The sequence below is a fragment of the Microcebus murinus genome, chromosome 16 (assembly GCF_040939455.1).
Source record: "Microcebus murinus isolate Inina chromosome 16, M.murinus_Inina_mat1.0, whole genome shotgun sequence".
In the NCBI taxonomy this organism is placed as follows: Eukaryota; Metazoa; Chordata; class Mammalia; order Primates; family Cheirogaleidae; genus Microcebus; species Microcebus murinus.
In genome coordinates this window covers 40,652,250-40,676,989 of record NC_134119.1, presented here as the reverse complement: position 1 = coordinate 40,676,989, position 24,740 = coordinate 40,652,250, and the positions used below count along the sequence as shown (strand labels likewise).

At 42.2% G+C, this 24,740-nt stretch overlaps 1 protein-coding gene and 1 pseudogene across 1 annotated transcript; both read right to left on the bottom strand.

The window, feature by feature from the left end:
- Positions 1–4,450: 4,450 nt before the first annotated feature.
- Positions 4,451–14,173, bottom strand: LOC105880403 (semenogelin-2-like; annotated as a pseudogene).
- A 7,853-nt stretch (positions 14,174–22,026) lies between these two features.
- On the bottom strand, positions 22,027–24,035 carry PI3 (peptidase inhibitor 3). The gene is made up of 3 exons (XM_012781485.3): positions 23,884–24,035; positions 22,432–22,707; positions 22,027–22,200 (listed from the first exon to the last, which is right to left on the bottom strand). Exons 1-2 carry the CDS (start codon positions 23,960–23,962, stop codon positions 22,433–22,435), a joined length of 354 nt encoding a protein of 117 aa, XP_012636939.2. The 5' UTR covers positions 23,963–24,035; the 3' UTR covers positions 22,027–22,200; position 22,432.
- Between the last annotated feature and the right edge of the window lie 705 nt (positions 24,036–24,740).

Here is a 24,740-nt window from a genome sequence, read left to right as displayed (position 1 = left end):
TCATGAAATATGGAAAAAACTCTTTTTTAATACTAAAAGCCATAATCCACATCGAAGATATAACACTGTGACTATTCATGCACCAAATAATATGGCAACCTCCTTTATGAAGCAGAAATTATAGATGATAAGAGACAGATATAAATAACCTAAAAACTGGAGAATGTACTACACCACTCTCAGGACAAGAAAGATCAAGTGGACAAAAAATAATTAAAGAGATAGAAGACATAAATGACACATTGAATAGGAGAGATCTTACAATATGTATCAAACACTATACCCTTATAATATAGAGCAGACCTTTTCATGGCACATACACCGAAACTAATTATATGCTAGGTCACAAAGAAAATACTAGTAGCTTCTATAATGTTGAAATATTATAAAATCACTGATCACAATGTGATAAGAAAAGTATTTACTAAAAAACAAAAGCAGAAAGACCCTTACACATGGAAAAATTTAAAAAGAAACTTATTAAACTACTCTTAGATGAAAGGAAAAGTACCAATTGAAATACAATAATTTTTTTTTATTTTAGCGTATTATGGGGGTACAAGTGTTAAGGTTACTTATATTGCCCATGCCCCCTCCCCCCTCAAGTAAGAACTTCAAGCATGTCCATCCCCCAAACGTTGCATATCTTACTCATTGTGGTTGGAAATACAATAATTTTTAAGAAAAATGACATTGTCATGTCAACAAAATATCAGAGTAAGAAATGCCAAAGTCTTTTTTTCCTCCATAAAAACAACAACAAATAAAGAAGGAAACAGTAAAAATCTACTGTTTGGAAGTCTAGAAGCTAACCAAAATTTTACAGCAGCTAGGAAAATACTTAATCAAGAAAAACAGATTGAATCTCAGTAAAAACAGTGAGATCTGTGATGTTTTAACTTATGCTGGTCCTGTCCTCCATGCCCCAGCCCAGTGATAAACTTGATAAAAACCAGGCCGCATTCCAGGTACTGATACCAGTAATGGTGGAAGCAGAATGAACCTCCTTTGTAAAGATTTGTCCTTAGTTGATCTCTCTGCCGGCTGCCCAGGAGACCAGCTTAAAGGTCTTGCCTTTATCTCGCCTAACTTGGAGTTCTCACAGTGCTACCAGGGTATGTTTATCAAAAACATTTATGAATGTATGTACTAATTGCTGCTTCTAGAAAGAATGATTGACAGTAGGAAGAAACAATAAACTAACCAAAAACCTTGGGAGGAAAGATTGAAAAATAGATGCTTTGGGAATCCAAGTTGGGAAAATCTCTAATATATTCTTGAAAATCTAGAGGCCACCCACCCACATGTCTAGGGCTACGGGCATGTTCAAGAACGACCTGAAAAGGTTGCAACTCTCTCCTCTAGCTGATCCCACAGAAGGGGCACAGCAGGAAGTGAAAGCTAAGACAGGGTTGAAATGTGGCAGGCCAAGTGGTGAAAGCACGCCCAACACACGCACACAAAATTCATCTGCAAATAGCAGGAGACACTTTTGGCTCTAAGCACTTAAGGAAATCTCTGTCCAATCAAAAATTTTTGAGAAAAACGTATGTTTTTAATTCTCATCATAGGTAGCTGTGGAATTTCTGATTTACATGGTAACTCTATGTTTAACATTTTGAGAAATTGCTGGACTCTTTCCCAAAGTAGCTGCACAGTTTACGTTTATGTCAGTGGGGTATGAGGGTTTCCATTTTTCCACATACTTGCCAACACTTCTTTTTTATCTGTTTATTTTATTATAGCCATCCTAGTTGGTGTGAAGGAATACCTCAATGTGAGTTGTAGTGTTTCCCTGATGGTTAAAAATATTGAGCATCTTTTCACAAAAATCCTCACTTCTTGGGAAAAAAAATAACAAGAGAGGTAAACCACCAGCTAATTGCACAAAAAAGAAAGAGAAAGCACAAATTAACAAAAAACAATGAGAAGGACAAAATTACCATTGAAACATAAGGAACTTAATATCATAAGAAACTAATGTGTAGACTTCTATGGAAACTAGTTTTAAAACCTTAAAGTAATGACAGCTTTCTAAGGATATACAGATAACCCAAACTGAAGCCCAAACTGCTAGAAAGCTTGAACATACCAATTTACAAAGATGAAGTAGAGAAAGTTATTAAGAAATTGTCCTCAAGAAGGCACTTGGTCCAGATGCATTTATAGGTGAATCTACTAATCATACAAAGGACCATATAATGCCAGCATTCTCCTAATTGCTACACGGTATGGAAAAGAAAGGGAACTTTCTATTTCATGTAATGAAGCAAATATAAAACTTATACCTAAACCTCATACAGATAGTATGTAGAAGAAAACTATGAAACAATACCACTCATGAATATTAATGCAAAAATTCTAAACAAAGTATTAGCAAATAGAATCAATATAAAGAAAATAATATGCTATGACCAGCAATGCACCATTGCTTCAATATGAAGAAATCCATTTGCCAGTGAAGCTATCTGGTCTGTTGGAAGCTACCTTTTCTGTTGGAAGAGGCTTTTAATTACAGATTCGATCTCTTTATTTTTTTTGTAAGTCTGCTTAGTTTTATATTTTTTCTTGAGTCAAATTTGATGTATGTTTTGAAGGATTGTTTCATTTTATCTAGATTATATAACTTGTTGGTATACACTTGTCCATAGTAATCTTTTATAATCTGTTTTATCACTGCAAGGTCAAAAGTAATGTTTCCACTTCATTTCTAATTTTAATAATTTGAGTCTTCTTTTCTTAGTCAGTTTGTCAATTTTGTTAATCTCTTCAAACACTGCTTCTTGGATTAGTTGATTATTATTTTCTATTCCTGATTTCTGATCTGATATCCATTCAGATCTATATTATTTCCTTCCTTTTGTGGCTTCAGGGTTAGCTTCCTTTATTTACTTAATTTTTTTGTTTTTAGTTCCTTAACATGTAAAGTTAGCTTATTGATTTGGAACTTACTTTTCTTAATGTAAGTATGTATAGCTAAAAATTTCCCTCTGAGCATTGTTTTCATTGGAACCTGAAAGTTTTGGAATGCTATATTTTTATTTTTGTGCATCTCAAAGTATTTTCTAATTTCTCTTGTAATTTCTCCATCAACCCATTGATTGAGTATGCTATTAAATATCCACATATTTGTGAAATTTCTAGCTTCCTTCTGTTATTGATTTCTAGTTCAATTCCTTTGTGGTTGGAGAAGATACTTTAAATAATTGCAATCTTTCAAGTTTATTAAGTCTTGTATTTGACCTAACATATGGACTACCCTGTAGTTCAGGTGCACTTGAGGAAAAAAATGTGTATTTTGCTGTTGGAGGGTGACGTGCTCTTTACAAGTCAATAAAGTTTAGTTGATTTATAACGTTGTCCAAATCCTCTATTTTCTTATTGATCTCATGTCTAAATTCTTCTATCTATTATTGAAATGGGGTAGGAAATCTCCAACCATTGTTACAGAACCATCCCTTCATTCTATCAGTTTTTGCTTCTTAAATTTTGGGACTCTAATGTTAGGTTTAGGTTTATAATTGTTATATCTTCTTCATTAATTGCCGCGTTTACCCATATATAATGTCCTTCTTTGTCCCTCATAACAGTTTTTCCCTAAAGTTGTATATTGGTGTAGCCACTCCATTTCTCCAATTGTCTCTAGGGAATGGCACTTGTGGTCCCACAGCTTGTAACACAGAACTTCTATTCTTGTGAACCGGAGTTATGAGTCCCACAATAGTTCTGGGGATCCCTATGTATCAGTTCTAAACATCTGGACAGATATTAATATCTTATTAAATATTATTTTAGGATTCATTAATGATTATTATTTATTAATTTTAAAATTAATTCATTAAGAATTTGATAATTCTTATTAACTATCTCTGCTATTTTTTTTTTTTTTTGAGACAGAGTCTCGTTTTGTTGCCCAGGCTAGAGTGAGTGCGCTGGCGGCAGCCTAGCTCACAGCAACCTCAAACTCCTGGGCTCAAGCAATCCTGCTGCCTCAGCCTCCCTAGTAGCTGGGACTACAGGCATGCGCCACCATGCCCGGCTAATTTTTTCTCTATATATTAGTTGGCCAATTAATTTCTTTCTATTTATAGTAGAGACGGGGTCTCGCTCTTGCTCAGGCTGGTTTCGATCTCCTGACCTCGAGCAATCCGCCTGCCTTGGCCTCCCAGAGTGCTAGGATTACAGGCATGAGCCACTGCGCCTGGCCTCTGCTATTTAATAGGACACTTACCTAATGATGTTGGTCCTACTGTTCAGGTAGTGAATGAGTGACAAGTTTACATGGATATTGGTGTTTGATCTTGGTTAGGATTTTGTACCCAGTTATGATCACTGTCATCTCCGTGCTCCACAATTACGACATTAAACATCTCTTGGTACAGTCTTTTTGTCCACCATAGAGTAGGTCTTGTTCTCTCCTTGGATATTGGCCAAGCAGTCCATTTGCATTTCAACCATACCCCTGATCTTGATTAGGATTTTGTATCTGGTTTTGATCCTTGTCATGTACTGACTGTTCCATTTGTATAGGAAAACTGCATTGGGATTTATCTTGCTGTAGGCTTTGTTCCCCATGTTCAAGTGTTTTTTCTTTTCTACTTGGATATTGGTCTGGCATTTCACTGGCATTTTGGCCATGCCCTTGAACTTGATTAGGGTTTTGTGTCTGGTCTTGATCCTTGTCTTATACTCAGGGCTCATTTTGAGTAGAAGAAATGTCTTGGGATCCATCTTTGGTTTTGTCTTCCTGTGCATGACAGAGTAGGACTTCTCCTGTTCAACCCGAACAGTAGGTAGATAATAATGCTTATTATCTTGAATGTTTCGCTGACATTTTATTTTGATGTTGGTCATGCTCTTCATCATCTTAATTAAAATTTCAAGTCACATTTTGTTGTCAGTCATCTACTAACTCTTAGGTTTGGATAGGAAAACTGCCTTGGGATCCATCTCGTGGCTCACTTTGTTGCTCATGCTAGAGTGGGGTTTGTTCTTTCCTTGGTCCATGATCTAGTGGACTTTCTTCTGTATTTAGATGTTGGCCTGGCAGTCCCTTTACTTCTAGGTAATTCCCTTGATCTTGATCATAACTGAGTATACCATCATGATCACTGTCATCTACCTGCTGTACAGGTATGAAAATGGTCTTTGGATCCATGCTGTGTCTGCCTTGTTGTTCACAATTGAGTGTTCCTGTTTTCTACCTGGATGTTGCTCTGATTTTCTCATTTTGTGTTGTGCGTTCCAATCATATTGGTTATATTTTTGTTTCCAGTCATGATCATTGTTATCTACCTACTGCTCAGGTTGCATAGAAAATACAAACTGTAAATTATCAATGAACATGTGTCAGATAGAGAGTGAATTCATGATCATGTTGAAAAAAAATCCCTTCAATAAAATAAAAAATCCTCCAATAGAAAATGAATGTCAGAGATGAAGAGACATAGTCATTTCAAGAACTAGTAATACAAAGAGTTAATGCATGTATGAAGTCAACTGTAACCTTATTCATAGTTAAAGGAATGCAGGTCGATAAGAATATAATTCCCTTTTTGACTGATTTCCCACTACTGATTTCTGGCAAGTTCCTTTTATCAGTGGCCTCAGTTCTAGTTATCATAAGTTGAGCCCTTAGTCATCTGACTTGGTAACTTTTGTTCTAGAACAACAGTGTGAGGAGCTCCATAGAACCACTCCCCACCAGACAACCATCATCAATACAAGTTCTTTTTGAAAATAATCATTGGAAGTCTCTGGCAATTGTCCTAAGGGGCATACATTTATTTTTAAAATCTACTGACCCTCCAAAGAACAGTGAAGGTCTAAGTCATTTGAGCCACAACCCACTCCCCACTCCCCACTCCTAGCTCAGCATGATGGGAACTTCACTCTTGGCCAACAAATGGGGATTCTCTGTCCTCCTATCTCCCTGTCAAGGGTTATGATATCTTTCCAGGAGAGAAAGGCTACCAGCATCTCTCAACCCCACTCCCAGGTCATGTTGCAGAGGTCGAATTCCAGGTGAGTGTGACCAAGAGGTAGGGGGCTCCATTTTCCCACCCAACACCACTTGGAAGGTGGAGGCTCTACCACAGGCACTGCAGGTCAAGAATGCTGGGACTCCCATGGCCCTTGGCACAACTCACTTGTAGGGCAAAGTTTTCATGGCAGTGGATGCATGCCAACAACACAGGAGGCTACTGCTGTGTCCAGAACCCTGCTTATAAAACAGGACTGTCACTCTGAGAGAAGTGGACCACTATCTCCAAAGCAGCTCCATAGAAGTAGCTCACTGGTTTTCCAAGAGTGAGACACAGACTATAAGAACAGAGAGCTCCAAAGTTCTTCCCAAGGAAGTGACTTTATTTGAAACATAGTTTGAGATATTTCCAGGTTAAAGGCACTCTTGAACACAGTAGATTTCTGGTGGTAAGCAGTGAAGAGGAGGTTGGCAGTTCAATGACAGCAAATCTAATGATTATTGAAGTTGAACATACCATCTAGTAAAGTAGCATTGGAGAATTTCCAGGAAAATATTGATGACAAATTGTCATGGGAGAGGGAGTTATCTATGACATGTTTTAGTGTCACCAAATTTATCATGAAGTATGTGAACATAATTATAACATACACTATTGGTGAGAGAAAACACACACCATCAATGGAAGAAAAGAGAAACTCAATGCCAATGGGAATTTAATGAATAATAAAGGTGAAATTCTGCATTACCAGAGAAGTGCAGGATAATTCAGTAAATAATATTGAGACAGTTTGCTGGCAGTTCAGGGGGAAATACTGATTTCTACCTCACCCATTATCTCAAAGAGTGTCAAGGATAAAAACATAAAGATTGAACTCTAAAAGTGCTTAAGAAAATGTGAGTCAAGTTTAGTAGAGTATTGACATGGAAATAACATTCTGAAGACAATTGATATCATTAACCAAATATAAATAATCAACATTTGTAGGGGAAAATCATACATTAAGAAAAACTCAGAAATTTGGGAATATATGAGTAAATAGGTATGATGGGAATAAATATATTCTATAGTATTAAAAGAACACTTCCAACACAATAAAAAGCAGATCCCCTAGTGGAAAAATGATCATGGACCGTGCATATATAATTTACAGAAAAAGCAATGCAAATGGCTAATATACCATGAAAATAAGTAAAGAAATGCAAGTTCAAACAAACACATAGTTACTTTCTATCTTTTTTTTTTTTTTTTTTTTTTATCTTTCTGCCTATGAGATGTTTCCCACTGCTGATTTTGGGCGTCTTCCATCTGCCATTGGTCTCTGTCTCACTTATTGTAAACTGAGTGTCTTGGTCTATTAGGACCCGTGTTGCCGTGAGAAAGGCTCCAGGAACCTTAGCCCATATGTCTGCCAGGTGAGCAGTGAATTTGTGAGAGGAGCAGAGAGAATGTGTAGCTGTCACTGTAAATGAGGATACCAAGTGTTGGTGGCAGGGTTGGCATTTTGTGGAGTGTCAGTTTACAGCTGAGTTCTTTCCATCTTCAGAGCCTCCCCAAACTCACATCTTTCTTTGATCCCACACTTGGCTTGGGTCTTTCTATTACCCTGGAATTCCAGCCGTCACTGTGCTTTTTCTCTCATGCCAAATGATTCCATCGAACTGTCTTTCCTGAAAGGCTACTGAATCCTGCTGCCTTGGTCAATGTCCTGTGGAAAGAGAAATGACATAGTATCAGGACAGGTAGTTCCCACCCCCGACTCTGCCCTCACCCCTAGAGTGGACCTCGATGGCTCCCTCGGACTCCAGTTTTCCCATGTGCAAGATGAGGGTGTTGTCTGGATTCTGTCAGAGGGGACTTACAGCTTCCAATGCAGTCAAAGGTGGCTCAGGGCACCCAGTACAAGCTGAGAAGCACCTAGTGCCTGTGCTTGTGCCTTGTCACTCTGGACTCCTGGGGACAGTCACACAAGGCTGCTTAGAACACAGTCTCCCCATCCCAGGAGGTTCTGGACAAGGAGGGCCTTTGAAGTGGCCAAAAAGTTGTCCAAAGATTGTCCCCTTGTTAAGCCCCTGGTACACAGAGAGTCTGCAAATATGACATGAGGGATTCCAGTCTGAACAGTCTCCTTAGCTGGAGAGTTTTCATGTCTAGGAGAAGCATGGCATTAAGTGAGCAGTGACCATATGTTTCCTGCCTGCACTGCCCATTCTGTGTGTGAGTTTCCATTCTAGCATCTCTGGGTAATTTCAGAAATATCACAAAGCTCCAGAACTTCTCATATGTCCCATCATTGTTGATCTCTCCTCGCCACTACATCCAGGGATGTAAATGTGTTTATAAGGCAGTAGGTGGATTAGAGAATCCAGCTAAAGGCCCTGGGTCGCTACCACCTTCAATCTCCACTTCCTTTTTACACTCGGGGAATGTACAGGCCAGAGGCTGGGACTGGAGCACACAGCGAAGGATGGGGTGCACAGTGGCTGCTCAGGTGCTCACAAAGGGATGAGAAGGGTCGTGTGGACGACGTTCACGTCTCGGCTTCTGAGCATACAAACACCCCTCCTATCACCACGGAGTTCCCCACCATGTCAGACCTGGGGGTGGAAGGCTGAGCCCTGACTCCTGCAGAATCTGCAAAGTCCGCCTGCCTGCTTCCTGCCTTCTCGGCAGCCAGCACACGTGCGCATGGACGGGTTCTAACACGTGCTGAGTGATGGCTGAGAACAGGTGACAGCAGCAGATACCGAGATAGCATGAAGTGGGACTTTTCTCCTGCAGCAGTGGCGTCCGTGGCTGTGACATCTGCTTCCAAGAGGGGAGAGGAAGTGGTGTCCAGTTTGGCAATGTTGGCTGGGCCGATGTGGGATCTATGTGCCTGGAGACAGCAGTGGTGTGCCCCGTTGTGACTTGAGAGAAAAAGAATGTGAGACAGGATTTGTTGAGGAATGAATGTGCTCACACAAACTCTAAGCAGAAGGCTAGGGGGACTAAGTACCATCTAGTGTGGAAGAGCTAAGGATGTCACTGTGATTAAAATATGAGCAGAAAAATGGGTGAGGCCCATTAAAGATGACTTTGAAAATTACTGCTGGCGAAGCTATTAAAGTGGTTTTTGGACATCACTCTCAGCAAGAAAACACATTTTTCGGGGCATTCTCATGGTGATTAGGGAGCCTGGCCTTCTATTTCCAGAAGTGACAACATTTGTGCTGTTCCCATTGCACCTGCCAAGTTGGGGAGTGCCTGGAGTTTTGTGGGGAGTTTGGAACCCTGTGCAAACCCACAGTGTAGGATAGCTGTGTGCTTTGACTGCCCTCTCTGTGGAACTCCTGTCCTATGTTTTGGGACCTCCTTACATTGTTTACACGTGATGAGTGACACAGCTGGCCTCCTACTGCAGATACAGAACAGACCAGAGGGTCAATTTCCTTAACCCCTGATACCTGGGCTCTACTAATATGCTCAGCAAATGCGATGCCCCCACCTGGCACTTTAGATCTCCTTGGAGTGACCCAAAGCAGCAAGGACGAACGGGCATTCGCTCCCAGCACAAGGTAGGGTTGTTGTCCACAGCAACATCTCATTCTGGGGGCCGTGGCCAGGATGACAGTCCAGGACTGCAGCTGGAGAGTCCACATCACACAGTTGCTGAAGGTGGCTCTGGCTGTGATCACGCTGCCTGCACGCTCTTATTTCTTCCAATGCCCCTGAGCGTGAATATTCAGGGTTCCCATTCTATGAGAGTCATGTTTTCAAAAGTGGGGTTCTCCAGGAAGCTGGAGCTGAGACAGTTAATGGTGCAGGTTTCATTGTGAGGTCAGATCTGGGAAAGTGAAGGAGAGGGAGCAGGACTGGGCAGAGGGAGCCCTCACCACGCCGACCTGACCACATCGCTGCCAGCCCAGCAGGGAGCACTAGAGCAAGGATTTTCCATCAGAGGAGTCCTCCACTGGGCAGAAAGGTATAGAGCCTTGTGCCCCAGCCTCACTCTGCCCTTGGCAGGGTGCTCCTGGGTCCGTGTGGTCTGAGCCCAATCACCGAGGAAGTGCTGAAGGGACACCAGCTGGCAGTGGTCAGCTGACCACACTCCACGCAGCTGGGCAGCCAGGTGCTCCTTGAAGGGGGCTCTCCACAGTGTCCCTCCCCGCCAGCCACTGTGCTCCCCCAGTTTGGGGGGAATTCAAGTTCCACACACACTGGGGAGCAGCTCTCGAAGTCTCTGGTGCGCTCTCCTTCTGTGGGAAGCCATAGAAGACAGAGGACACTGGGCACACGACAGCCCCAGTCTCTGCAGCTGGTGTCAAGGCTGCACCTGGTCCTCATCATCACCCTCCTCGACTCTCTATTCTAAAGTCCCTTTGTCCTCAGCTCACCTCAGTATTACTCTCAGCAGCTTTCCTGGTCGTGTGACCCAAGCCCTCATTCCTGAGGGTAACCAACCTCTTCTCAGGGTGGGATGGTGGTGTTTGTCCCTTCACAGCAAAATAGGACAAGATGGTTACAAGAAGCCTGTTCTTTTCCTCTGTGCATCTGCACTGGTCTTTCGCTCTGGCCTGACCTGCCTGTCTTACTACCAGTTCAAAATTAAGATAAGTCTTTTCTGATGAGCAAAGCAGAGAAAGTACTTAAGATTAAGATAAATCTTTTCTGAATGGTTGAGCGGGCCAGCTACTTGAAGCATGTGCCCCTTAATTCTCATGATGTTTGTTTGCAATCCAGCTTAGGAAAGCTGAAATATCATTCCCCATGAGCCTTGAAAATTATAGCCCTGCTGTACCTCAGAGAGGATCTAGAGTAGGTGGCTGTCTCAGTCCTCACCCAAACTACCCTCGGGCAGGTGACAGCCAGCAGCCTCCCTGTCCTCAGGCCCGTGGTGGCCAGGAGGAGAGAGAGGAAGCTGGTGTGCAAAGGACGCTCAGGGTTATTTTTTTCTCTTTCAATGCTGATTCATCTATCACCTTTTATTTTATAGTTATGTTTCCTTCCCTTTTATCTTTGTTGTAGTAACTGGTAGTTTGCCTATGTTCTAAATATTTTGGAAAATAAGATTTATATTTATTAATTAGATCTATGTTTGCCTATCTTCGACTCCATATGTTTATGCTTTGTTCTTTATTGTTGCTCTCCTTTGGTTTACTCTGTTCTTTTTCTAGCATTTTTTATTGAATATTTGATTCATTTATTTTCATATTTCATTTTATTGATGAAAGCACTTAAGGCTATGACTTGTCCTATGGTCCTGTAAGTCCTTCTTTCTTTTCTGTCCACTTGGTCTGCCTTGTACTAAGATAGGGAGTTAAATTATTCCCCTATTGTGAATGTGATTTTATCTATATCTCCTTGCATATCCTGTATTTCTTCTTTATCAAAGTTTTGCTGTGGCACACTGTGCTTACATACTTGCAAGTCATATCTCCAGTGAGAATTGTGGCTTTTAACATTTAAATGTTTACTTCTTGCCATTTGAGCAACAAAACAAATTTCAACACAAAATATATAGTGAATCCCTGTGAGTGCACACTGATGTAAATAGACAATTGAATAAGTGAATCCATGAGGGAGAATAGACAAATCTCTAATATAGAATAATTACAAACAATTTATGTAGATACTTTTCCCTTAAGGAGTACCTTGAGTAAGACTGTACCTGGTCACTTCCTTCCAGAGAGTGCAGTATGGAAAGAGAGGGGAAAAGGGTGATTTTATAGCGTGAAAACTGAGCAGCACTACCTCAGCCAGGTGATCAAGGTCAACATCATCAAGAAGAAGTCACGTTGAAGTTGGTACCCTTGATATGATGTGACAAGAAGGTCACTTTACTTCTGTGGTCTTCCTCCAAAAAAACCTATAACCAAACCCTCATCATCAGCAAAACATCAGACAAATCCCAATTGAGGGGCATTCTATAAAACAGCTAAGCAGTACTCTTCGAAACCGTCAAGGTCTTCAAAACCCAGGGAAGTCTGTTGACACTGTCACAGCCACGATGAACCTAAGGAGACATGACAAGTGAGTGCGATGTGTTTGTTATGTTGGACGGGATACTGAAACAAAAAAACCACTAGTAATAAAAAAAAAAAAGTCAAAATGAACAAAGTATGGACTTTAGTCAACAATAATGTGCCAATATTGGGTCATTTGTGGTGACAGATGGGCCCCAGTAATGTAAGGAGTTCACCGCAGGAGGGACTGGGTGCTAGTCCACAGGAATTCTAGCAAACGCTCTGATATCCCAGGACTCTTGTTTTGGTATTTTCACACTGAGCATGGACATCCTACTTCTGGGAATGAGTTTATCTCCAGCCTAGGTTCTCTATTCCTCTCTCCTCTTTTTTTTTTTTTATTTTTATTTTTTTGAGACAGAGTCTCACTCTGTTGCCCAGGTTAGAGTGCCATGGCATCAGCCTAGCTCACAGCAAACTCAAACTCCTGGGCTCAAGCAATCCTGCTGCCTCAGCTTCCAGAGTAGCTAGGACTACAGGCATGCACCACCATGCCTGGGCAATTTTTTCCATATGTTTTTAGTTGGACAATTAATTTCTTTCTATTTTTAGTAGAGAAAGGATCTCGCTCTTGCTCAGGCTGGTTTTGAACTCCTGACCTTGAGTGACCCTCCCACCTCGGCCTCCCAGAGTGCTAGGATTACAGGCGTGAGCCACCACACTTGGCCTCCATTCCTCTCTTCTTTACACATATATTTCTGCATCCCACTTCGCTCTCTGAAAAGGGTAGAGGCAAAAGTTCAAGAGATATCTTCATTGAAAATCAGTTGATACTTTCATACACGTAATTTGAAGTCTTTATTGTTCTCTGATTACCAATTATGTTGAAGGAATGGTGGGGTTTATGAGGTTTTATTGTTCTTCTTGTTGAATTGTATAGATTGGTAAGACTGTCTGGGGAGATTAGGCTCACAAGGACAACATGATTCCAGCTATCATGGAAATCTGGTGAACTTCTTTTGTAAAATACTGATTTGGGGAATATTTTTCTAAGAATAATAAACAACAATTTTACTGGTTTCTATATTTACTGTACTGTACATTTTATCATTATTTTAGAGTGTCATCCTCCTACTTGTACAAAAATAATTTAATGTAAAACAGCCTCAGGTGAGTTCTTCAGGATGTATTACAGAATAAGGCATCGTGATCATAAGAGATGACAGCTCTATGCATGTTATTGCCCTTGAAGACCTTCCAGTGGGGCAAGATGTGGAGGTGGAAGACAGTGCTATTAATGATCATGACCTTGTGTAGGCCTAGGCTAATGTGTGTGTTCGTACCTTAGCTTTTAACAAAAAAGTTCAAAAAGTAAAAAAAAAAAAAATTAATAGGAAAATAAGCTCATAGAATAAGGATATAAAAAAAGAAAATATTTCTGTGTAGCTACACTGTGTTTCCACTTTAACCTAAGTGATATTACCAATGAGTCACAAAGTTGAAAAGTATTTCAAAGTTGATAAAGCTAAAAAGTTACAGTAAGCTGAGGTTAATTTATTATTGAAGAAACAAAAAAAGTTTTATAAATTTGTAGTAGCCTAAGTGTGCAGTGCTTATAAAGTCTACAGTAGGGTACAGTCCTGTCCTAGGTCTTCACATTTATGCACCACCCACCCACTCACTGACTCACCCAGAGTAGCTTGAAGACTTGCAAACTCCATTCATGGCAAGCGCTCTATACACGTGTACCATTTTTAATCTTTTATACTGTATTTTCTGCTGTATCTTTTCTATGAATATATATATTTAGGTGTGCAAATACTTACTGCTGTGTTACAATTGCCTAAACTATTCAGTATAATAGCATGCTGTACAGGGTTGTAGTCTAGGAGCAACAGACTCTACCATATTGCCTAGGTGAGTAGTAAGCTAGGTTTGTGTAGGTACTCTCCACGCTGTTCCTGCAGCCACAAAATCATCTAACCACCCATTTCTCAGGATGTATCCCTCGTCATTATGATGCATGACTGCAGTTAGTAGCTCACCAGAAAAATAATTATTAAATGTATGAGAGCAAGTAGTGAATTATGTTTATATAAGAAGCGCTCTTACAAATCAATTAAAATAATCTAATACAGAAGGAAGCAGAGGATATAAAAACGCAGTTCACAGGGGAAAGAAGCGTTAACTTCTGACTCAGTATGAAAGCTGTACCATCTCATTGAACACAGGTTCATAATTCATCGTGTTTCCATTTCATTTCCTGTATCACATTGGATGTGCTAAAAACTTTAGGTAAATTCTTTCCCATCTTTGGACCTCAGTTCTATGAAATGTGAAATGAAGAAGCTGGAGGGATTTTTTTTTCCTAAGGGCTCCTTTAGTCTCTTCCACAATGAAATAGGCTGAAAGATTCTATCAAAGCCATTTTGCTGAAAGTTGTGAGATAAAAATAAAAAACACAGAGTATTGAGATAATTAAAATGGGAGGATGGGGGGGTGCCTAAGACCCCACTGAGAATAGCTTTATAGACTTCACAGATTTCCAGAAGCTCATCTCAGCTACATCGCTCCCATCTGCAGTATCTTCCCTAATTTACTTTACTTTTGCTCGAAAATACGTTGCCTGCGCTATGCCATTGCTGTAGGGTGTCTGGCTCAATTCTACGGACCACTTCCATCAAATGAATCCATCGACATGGCCTTGTTAAGAAGTTAGTTCTACAACTTAGTTCTAGGCCCAACATGGCCACAGAGAACTCTGCAATTTTAAAAGTCTTTCATGTTCTTTGGGACTCGGTATCTCATCTTTAATGTGAGGAGGCAGTTCGTAATAATCTCAAAGTGTACTTTCCTGTTCTAAATTAGATGAAAGGCTGGTTGATCAGAGCAAATGCTAAGAGCTGATAAACACCGGGCACCTGTTTTTACCTCCCAGTGCTGGCACCTGCTTGCCCCTGAGAGGGCTGACACATGGGACTGGTTGGAAGAGAGTCTCCCGAGCCCAGTTCTATACGGGACGCAGGAGATGGCTTGAATTTTCTTTAAGCTGACCAGTGGCTGCTCTATTGTTCTGCTCATGGATGACTATGGTGGCCCAGACATGGGGGCTCCTTGCCTCAGACAGGAGACCAGGGTGCTAGTGGGGGTTAGATTGTTGGATCCAGGTGGTGGAAGCAAAGGGGGTGGGGCAGAGAACACTTGTCTTCTCCTGTTACTGAATGCTCCATGTCTGCTGTACTCATGAAACCACTGTGATTAACTCAAATGGCATTTTAGATGGCCTTAATTTTGCCAGATAGACTCCAAATCCAGTAATTTTCCCCCTTCTTCTGACTTCCTCCCAAAGGTACCCACATAGTCAGATGTGCTCTTACAAAGTTCTAGATAGTTTGCAGTTTCATTTAAAGGGGCTCAGAAAGCTCCATGAGCTCTGTCCTTCTCCTTTTCCAGATGGTGTTTCTGAGGTTAGAGAGAACAGGGAAGGTGTCCGGGTCATTTAGGAGTGGGACTTATGTCTGGGAGATGGAGCAGTACTTCCTGTGTCTGAAATCCAGAAGGGAATCAGAGAACAGAGGGTACTGGAAGGAATAGAGCGCTGGATATGTGAATGGGATGAACAGACCCTCTCCCTGCCCTGTTCACAGTTTCCAAGGTGGACAGGACCAAGACTAGATGGGGACCAAAACCAATGGAAACTTGGTCCAAAGTCTTGGTCCATTATGTCCCCAAATGGGCTCTCACCATGATGTGAATTCCTTATATCCTTGAATTAATAATTTCTCTTGAAAGTCTGATTGGAAAATAATGGCAGGCTGCAGGTATCAGGAAACACACAGTCAAGCATGAGTTGGAATCACAGAAATTACGTTTGAAACAATGTGATCAAGTCAGTCCGTTTTTTCAGAATGGTAGAATGAACCCTGGTCTGGGAGTCAGGAAACCAGTTCTGTCCTGACCTTGACTTGCTGAGTGGAATTGGAAAGGCATTTCACCCTGTGCAATTGGGATAAAGCAAATGGGCAAGCTACATTTACCCACAGTCATTTTGCTGTCCTTGATACCCTTCAAGGATGGTTTTTGTTAATAATGTGCCAATATTACGAGGGAGGCTTTGCAGGGGCAGCAAAGTGAGGCATGCTAGGCCTCTTTTTGAAGACCCACAGGTCCCACTTTTTGAAGACCTGAGTCTCCAAGCCCTTGTCTGGTTCCAGCACTCCTTGGACAAGGCTGTCTTCCTAGGTAACAGTACCTCCCATTGCTTGGGAAGTTGGGGGAACTGGGACCCATAACTGCATCTGACACTTGGTTTGGGCCTGGAGGACAAATCCACTGTGTGTATCACATTTGAACATATTGCACAGGGAAGCAATGCTATAGAAGCAAGAAAAATAGCTTCTCTTCAACTCACTCCAGATATCACTTGTTCTTTCTTTTATCTGCTTTGATATCTTTTGAGTGCATTAACAATTTTTCTCCAAGTTCTTTCAGAGAGAAGTTCCCATGGGGACTTTCGGGTAGCTGAAGACAACGGGAGTTGGGGGAGGAGAAGTGAGTCTTCTCCCCAAATGATATGAAAGAACTCCACAACTAAGAAGTTTCTAATGCCAAAATTACAAAATAACTGTCAGTAAAAAACCCAAAAAGCAACAAATCCCAGCACTGGAGATTCAGATACTCCTGGCCCTTCCCAGCCCCATTGTAAAGCTTAAAGCTTTGCAAAATCAGACCCCAAAAACCTGCTGGGGAAGGAGTGACATCATCATGATGGCAGAATAGATGGTCGCCAGCTCATATTCCCCCCCCCCCGAACAACAAGAATTCTATACCCACCACAGTCAAAATTCTCTCTATGGGAGCCACTGGATTCTGGTAGGAGTTTGTGAAGCCCTGGTGGAGCCCAAGGACTTACAGGGTCATTTTGGGAATTCAAGACTGACACCCAGGTGACAGATTCCTCAAGCCTGCTCTCTGGTTCAATTCCAGAAATGGCCCAATTCTCCAAGGGGCTTGACTACAGCCCCATTTAGCCTTGAGCCTGCAACTGAACCCATCTGCTAAGAGGTCCAAAAGGAATCACACACTAGTACCTTGGCAAAAAGGCCCCTCTGCCTGCTGACATTTGTCTCAGCAGTGAGCCTGAAAGTTGCCCTCTGGCTCAGATCCAACCCCCTCAATTGAGGTCCCAGGTCAGAGCTGCTCACACAATGACCCAGAGAGAGACTCCCCTATAACTTGCAGCCCAAGAGTCTGAGCCTCCCTGGCAGACTCACCGATCTCTATCCCTCAGCAGATCTGGATTGGGCCCAGTCTCAGCTCCAGCCCCTCCCACTGCAGTTGAGGAACTATCAGGTGTATGCTAAGATCTGCTGAGGGATGCATGCCTGTCTGAGCCAAGGAGACAGATACTCCAGCCTTTGTCCCAGAGCAGATCCCAAGGGAACAGAGTCTTGGCTCCAGGCCATCCTGCTGCAGTCTGGGAACTATCCCATCTGTGCAGGGTCTTCCTGGGAAACACGTGCCTCCCTGAGCCAATGTGGCAGGTGCACCCAGATTTCTTACCAGTAACCATGGATTCTAGAAAGCAATGTGAAAATACAAAGTGCTGAAAGAAAGAAAAAAACCTGTCAACCAAGAATTCTACATACAGCAAAATTACTTTCCAAAAATGAAGGAGAAATTAATACATTCTCAGATAAAAACTGAAGGAATTTGTAGCCAGCAGACCTACCCAATAAGAAATGTTAAAGGGAGTTCTTCAGGCTTAAATGAGAGAAAACTAGACAGTACTCAAAGCCATACAAAGAGAAAAGAACACTGGTAAACATAACTACGTAGAAAATATAAAAGCTAGTATTATTGAATATTTTGGCTGTAACTTCTTTTTTTCCTATATGATTTCAAGGGCAAATGCATAAAAATAATTATAAATTTATAATTTATAAATAATTATAAATTTAATGAATGGACAGTAACAACACAAAGAGTGAGTGTTCATATACTAATGAATTAAGTTGGGATTAATTCAAAGTAAGCTGTTATAATTTAAGATATTAATTATAATACCCATAACAACTAAGAAAATAACCTTTTTAATATACTGTAAAAAAAAGATGTGAATAAAAATGACACACTAGAAAAAAATCACTTCATCACAAAAAAGCAGTAATGCAAAATGGAGAAGAAAAGATATAAGACAAAGGGAGAATGAACAGCTACCTAGAGGTCAGTCCTTCCATGGTAGTAATTACTTAAAATATAAATGAATTATGCTTTTCAATTAAAAGTCAAAGATTAGCAGAAAAAAAACATGGTTCATCTATATGCTTTCTATGAGAGACTCACATTAGATTCATAGACATGAATAGGTAGAAGGTGAAAGGATGGAAAAAGATATTCCATGCAGATAGCAATAGCAAGAGAGCAGAAGTAGCTACATTGATATCAGACAAAATAAACTTTAATTCAAAAATTATTATGCCAGACAATAAGAACATTATATATTGATAAAAGTGTCAGTTCATCAAGAAGATAAAACAATTAAATGCATTTATCAACAGAGCTAAAAAGATACAAAGCAAACATTGACACAACCAGAGGGAGAAATAGGCAGTTCTAAAATAATGGTGAAGACTTCAAATCCCCCTTTTAATAGTGTATGGAACAACTAGACATAACATTAATACAGAAATAGAGGACTAGTGGCCAGGAGCTCACAGCTGTAATCCCAGCACCTTGGGAGGCCAAGGTGGGAGGATCACTTGAGGTCGGGAGTTCAAGACCAGCCTGAGCAACATAGTGAGACCCCACTTTATAAACAAACAGACAAAAAAGAAAAATTAGTCAGGTGAAGTGGCACATGCCTATGGTCCCAGCTACTTGGGAGGCTGAGGCAGGAGGATCACCTAAGCCCAAGAGTTTGAGGTTGCAGTGGGCTATGATGATGCCACTGCACTCTAGCCCAGACAACAGAGCAAGATCCTGTCCCTAGCACCCTCCCAAAAGAAATAGAGGACTGGAACAGTGCTACAAATCAATTAGACCTAATAGACATACAGAAAGTATACTGCACAAAAACAGTAGAAAATGCATTCTTCTCAAGTGCACATGGAACATTCTCCAGGATAAACATACATTAGGCTATGAAACAATTCTTCATATATTTACAAAGATGGAAAGCATGCAAAGTATATTCTCCAACCACAGTAGAATGTAACTAGAAATCAATAATGAAAGGAAAACTGAAAAAATTCACAAATATGTGGAACTGAACATCAAACTCTTAAACAACCAATGGGTCAAAGAAGAAATCACAACTGAAATTAAAGAATGCTTTGTGACTAAGGAAAATGAAAACACGACATACCAAAAATTTATGGGATGCAGAGGGAAATTTATACCTGTAAACACCTACATTGAAAAAAAATAAAGATTGGAAACTAATAACAACCTCACATGTAAGGGAAATAAGAAATACAAACGGAACCCAAAGCTAACAGAAGGAAGGAAATAATAAAGTTAAGAGAGGAGATCAAAGAAATAGAGACTAGACAGAAACTAATGAAAATTTTAATTCTCCCTTTTCCAAGTTTTATGTGTTTTATTTCTTTTTCTTGCCTTATTGCTCTATCTAGGACTTTCAGTAAAAGCCTCCCTTGCAGCTAGAGATGGTCGTGAATTCAGCCAATAAGATGCAAGTAAAGAGTGCAATTTCCAGGTCATCTTCTTAAAGCCAAGCCTCTTTCCACTCTTTCCTGATCCCATAGGCTGGAATATACATGTGGAAGTCAGCCATCCACAGCCATGAAAATGAGGACAACATCCTTCGAGATATAAAAGCAACATCCTGGGAAATTGAAGAGCAACAAGGTGGAAGGAACCTGGGATGCTGAGAGGTCATGAGTTGCCGAGCCACCTTTCTAGCTACAGACTGCCCACACTAGGCTGCTTCCTGAGAGGAAAGAAAACATCTTATTGGAGCCACTCTATTTTTCCTCCCTTGGCCACTTAATCTCTACTCTAATTCAAACAAGACTTAGTTATTTTGTTTTTGTGACTAGGGAATCTGCAGTATGAATCTTGTTTCCTGAATGGTCCAAATTTTATTCATTGGTTTGGAATTGACGTTTATCTTAGCCTGAATTATATATAATGAAGTCTGTATCTGGGTTTTCTTTTGTTTTCTGTTGATTTCTCAGCCTGACTCTTTATTCTTTTAAAAAAACCAACATATTCATTATTGTCACTTTTCAATACTTTGTTACCCTCAAATTAATCTTCATTTTCAAATTTCCATGTCCATTCACAAGATATTATTCTTCCACATGAACTTAAGTATGATTTTTAAGCTCCTGAACTTCCACCTCCACCACCACCCCACAGTAAAAATGAGTTTTGAGTGCGGTACACTTACAGAGTACATTGAAGCGGTAAATATTGGTATATTCACCCTATAGAGTCCTCCCACTCAGGAGCACAATATATAAGCCTTTCTTAAGTATCTCTGAAAAGTTTCATGAGTTTCTTTTTTAAAGTTTTTTAAAGAGGGATCTTGCTAAGTTTACACATAGGAATGGTGTGATTTTGTTGATATTATACATAGGAAATGTTTTATGTGGCATTTTCTAACTGATTGTTGCTAGAATATGCTAAAAATATAATTTATCATCACTATATGACTCCATCTCTTAGCTTCAATCTTTTTACAAAAGTACAGAAATTAGAGAAAACATGTATAATGCCCAGCTGAGAGGATATTTATGAAAAATAAACATGACAATACATATAATTTACTAGGTATAAGACCTGAAACAGAGTAAATACTATACTCAATGTTTGTATGTATTTTATATTTGTCAGACCAGAAACTTAGGCTCTTGCCTGTACTCCAAGATGCCCTGGTATCAAAGCTCTACTGCAGTTCAGGCTCTCCCTGGACAATGGGGAAAAGCCATGGCTCATTTGCTCCTGGAAGGGGCCAAGGGGTGCAGTGTTCCATGTTCTCCCACCCCAAGCCTCTGCTTCTCACTTCCACTCACAGCAGGAGCCCAGCACAAAAAGAAGAATTTCTTCAGATCCAAGAATAGCAGGGTTAGACCATTCTTCCCAGAATAATTGTATCAACCCTCTTCAACTTAAATTGACATCTGAGGCTCAGAGAGGGACAGAGGTTTGTCTCATGCCACTCAACAACTCGGGAGGCAAAGCTGGGGCCAGTACTCAGGTCACCTGACTTTCAAGCCTGTGTTCCTCCACTTCACCCAAACTTTCCCTCCTCCTGAAGCTTTGGCCTTCCCTGAGAGCTTCCTTGTCCGAGAGCACTGGGGCAGGTGGGTCAACAGCAGAGCTGTGAGTTTGTTCAAGTTTGCACAACATATTCCCAGCCCTATCTTCACTGCTCGAGTCTGCCCTGTCCCCAACTTGGATGTCTCCAGAGAATACTGTTCCCCCTAGTCATTGACACCAAAGTATCAGGGACTTGGTGTATCTTGCCTCATCATTCACATCTTAAAACAGGAACTTGGAAAAGATATTGCTTAACCTAAAGGAACGCTGTGTCAATGGAGGAATCTCAGCCACCAACCAGCGAAATTCTTAATGAGCCAGGATGTCCCAGCATCCATAACATCATTCTTTCTGTGTCTTCATGGAAGGGTACAGATCCCTTGGAAACATTAAAGAGAAGGAAGGAGGGAGCTATAGGTGTAGCCACAAAGGTTGGCTGGTCACAGTGGCAGGACTGACAGTAGCCAGATCAGAACTGATGGTGGATTGGGAAAGAAAGGACTTGCTTACAGTTTATGCAATATTTTTTTGTTGATTTTTGTGTGTGTGTGTGTTTTTCCTGATCTTATGCCAAAGGTAAGATTTCTAGATTTCCATTTCCTGGTGAAATCCAATAGGGCAGGAACAAGAGTGCTTGGCCTGATTATTGGATTTCTGATATTAAGCCCTAGGAATGGGCCTCTGGTTGCTGTTCTCGATCTCCTTCACTTGTGGGTCCCTTTCTCCTCTTCACTGGAGAGAGGGAGTCCCAACTCTACACCCATCTCCTCAGAGGATGCGGGAACCCTGAAGTCATGGAAGCCAGAAACGAATGGAGCAGAAGAGGGTCTTTATTGGACAGTGGATGACAGAGGGCGCTCAGGCTTGGGCATCCTGAGTGAAGGACAACTGGGCAGCATGAGGATGGGTAGGGCTCCAGACACCTAGGATCAGATGGGGGCCTGCAGCCCTGGGGACTGGACAGGTGCAGCAAGGACAGAGTCCATCTGGTGGGAGAGAAGAGAGAGATGAGACTCCGCAGGTCAAAGCACTCAGAGGCAGCGAGAATGCAGGGTCACCCCTCTCAGCACCCCGCTTATGGCCTCTGAGACCCTTCAGTCACTCAGTCTCTCTGTCACCTCCCCATGCCCTCCCTCCCACCAACATGGGGTTGTTTCCCATCACTCAGCCTTCTTCTGTGTCCTTGGGGGACCCCTCTCCCTCCAGCCAGTGCTCACCTCACTGGGGATTCAAGCAGGCCTTCCCGCAAGCGCCCTCACAGCACTTCTTGGACCCTGGGCACTGGGCGTCGCTCCCGCAACGGTCTGGGGGGTTAAGCATGGCGCATCGAATCATAATGTTGGGGCAGGAGCCAGGCTTAGTGAGGCCCGGACGTTTGACTGGACCTTGCCCTTTGATTGGATCTTTAGTTTTTCCTGAAACTTGTCCTTTGAGGGGATCTTGTCCTTTGAATGGAACGTGACCTTTGCCAGTGCCTTGACCATCAACGGGAACTGTGAAAAGAAGAAATGGGCCCACATCAAGACCCAGGTGCTTCAAATACTGTGTCTTTCCCCAGGTCTAGCCACTGCCCACTGCAGCAGCCCCCAACCCACTACCTGAGGTGCGCCCGGGTAGCTGGGGTGGCTGCACTCTTAGAAGTCACTTCCCTTTTCCCTGGGGAAAGGGTCTACAGGACCAGAGTTCCCTCGAGTGTTTTTCCCCCTCCCTCCACTCTAAGTCTCTCAGGAGCAGAGTCCAGACTGGGGTGACACCCAGCAGTGAGAAGGACACCTTGTCATTTCTGAGGAAATTTAGTGGAGAGGGAAAGAGCCACGAGCCACATGCCAGGCAGGAGACCTGAGCTCCCTTCTGTCGCTGGGAAGTGCCTTGACAACGCCTCACTTCCCTCCACGTTTCAGTTTCCTCCTTTTGTAAAATAGGGGTCCTCAGACAGCATGATTTCTGACATCCTGTTGTTTCTTAACCTCCTGTTAGATCAGTGGTCCCCAACCTTTTTGGCAGCAGGGACTGGTTGCATGGAAGATAATTTTTCCATGGATAGGGGCACCTGGGGGGGAGGTGGAGCTCAGGCGGTGATGCAGGTGATGGGGAGCAGCTGTAAATACAGATGAAGCTTCGAAGCTTTGCTCCCTCACCCGCCGCTCACCTCCTGCTGTGTGGCCTAGTTCCTAAGTTTCACGGAACACACTTTTGCACAGATGGGGGCGTGCGGAGCTCAGCCAGTGATGGGCCCAGTTCCTAACAGGCTGTAAACCAGTACCAGTCTGTGGCTGAGGGTTGGGGACCGCAGTCTTAGAAGGCTAATTATTCAAGTGCTTTAATGAAGTGGAAAAGCAGGGGACAGAGTCCACACCCAGGGCTCGAAAGCCCGGGGCCACCTCACTTTGTTGTACATTCTGCACAAGCATCAACACCCGAGGCCAAGGCCACTTAACAACGCTTCTTCCGCAAACAGTCCTGATATCTCAATCACTGGGTGGAAAGCACGTGGCGTCTGCCGGCCAACTTCTTACTTTCTCTGGGTACAATGGCAATAGCCAGAAAGCTGAGGCGTGGGCTCCAGTTCTGCTTACTGCTCCAGAAATGCTCCCCGTCCAGACCCAGGGGCCCCATGAAGAGCCTCTCCTCAACCCGACCCAGTCCCATCAGATCACCTGTCTACTCACCTCCTTTGACAGCTGCCTCTACTGCCAGCAGCCCAAGGATGAGGAACACCGCCAGGACCAAGAGGCTGCTGGTCTTCATCTTGTCGGGAAGGTGTGTGGCTAAGAGCTGAGGCCAAGCCCGGCTTTATGTAGCGCCGGCTTGGCCTGGCACCAGGGGTGGGGCTGTGGTTTTACAATGGAGCAGATATTTCCTTAGCTCTATCAGGAAATATCCACCTTCATCTTGGGAGGGACCTTGGGGCTTTCCCCAAGGATTATTCACAGGGAAATGTGACAGATAATATGTCACATCACCCCGGACAGCTGTAAGTGCTGCTTCACTTTCTCATGCAGAAGCAGAGCTGGCTGGCCCTTGCGCACCATTGCAACCAAATTCTTCATATTTTGAAAGACTATGAGGCCCCAGAAGGTAAAGGAATCACCTAAGGTTAATCATCAAGTTACTGGTAGATCCAGTCTTGATTTCAAAACCCCATTATGCTCTGCTCCTAAAAACCCCACCCAGACCTACCCTATCATTTCACCTCCCCCAGCACCAAACTGGAATCTTCCTTCATTCTTCCCTGAGAAAAGCTATGCCAGGAGATTTTGCCTTGAACGTCTAATGACTAATTATAGCGCTTTGCCATTTCATAGGTGGGGTTGGAAGAGTACCAAGAAAGTAATTGGAAGGGAATTCTAGGTGTGAAAGGGGACGATGCCTTTGAAGTCACAGTGGGCAGGGAGAAAACATTCAGATGAGTAAAGGGAAGGAGGCACAAGTCATCTGTAAGGAAGATATCTACAGTGGACAGTCCAGCATGCCTTCCCCTTTCTTCGAACGGCACCTTGTTTCTTCTGAATTGTTGTCTCTTTGT

Excerpts from the sequence above, each read along its gene's own strand:
- PI3 (XM_012781485.3), bottom strand. The coding sequence starts at position 23,962 with ATGAAGACCAGCAGCCTCTTGGTCCTGGCGGTGTTCCTCATCCTTGGG. Across the intron at positions 22,708-23,883 it reads AGAGGCAGCTGTCAAAGGAG|TTCCCGTTGATGGTCAAGGC; the intron begins GTGAGTAGACAG and ends TTCTTTTCACAG.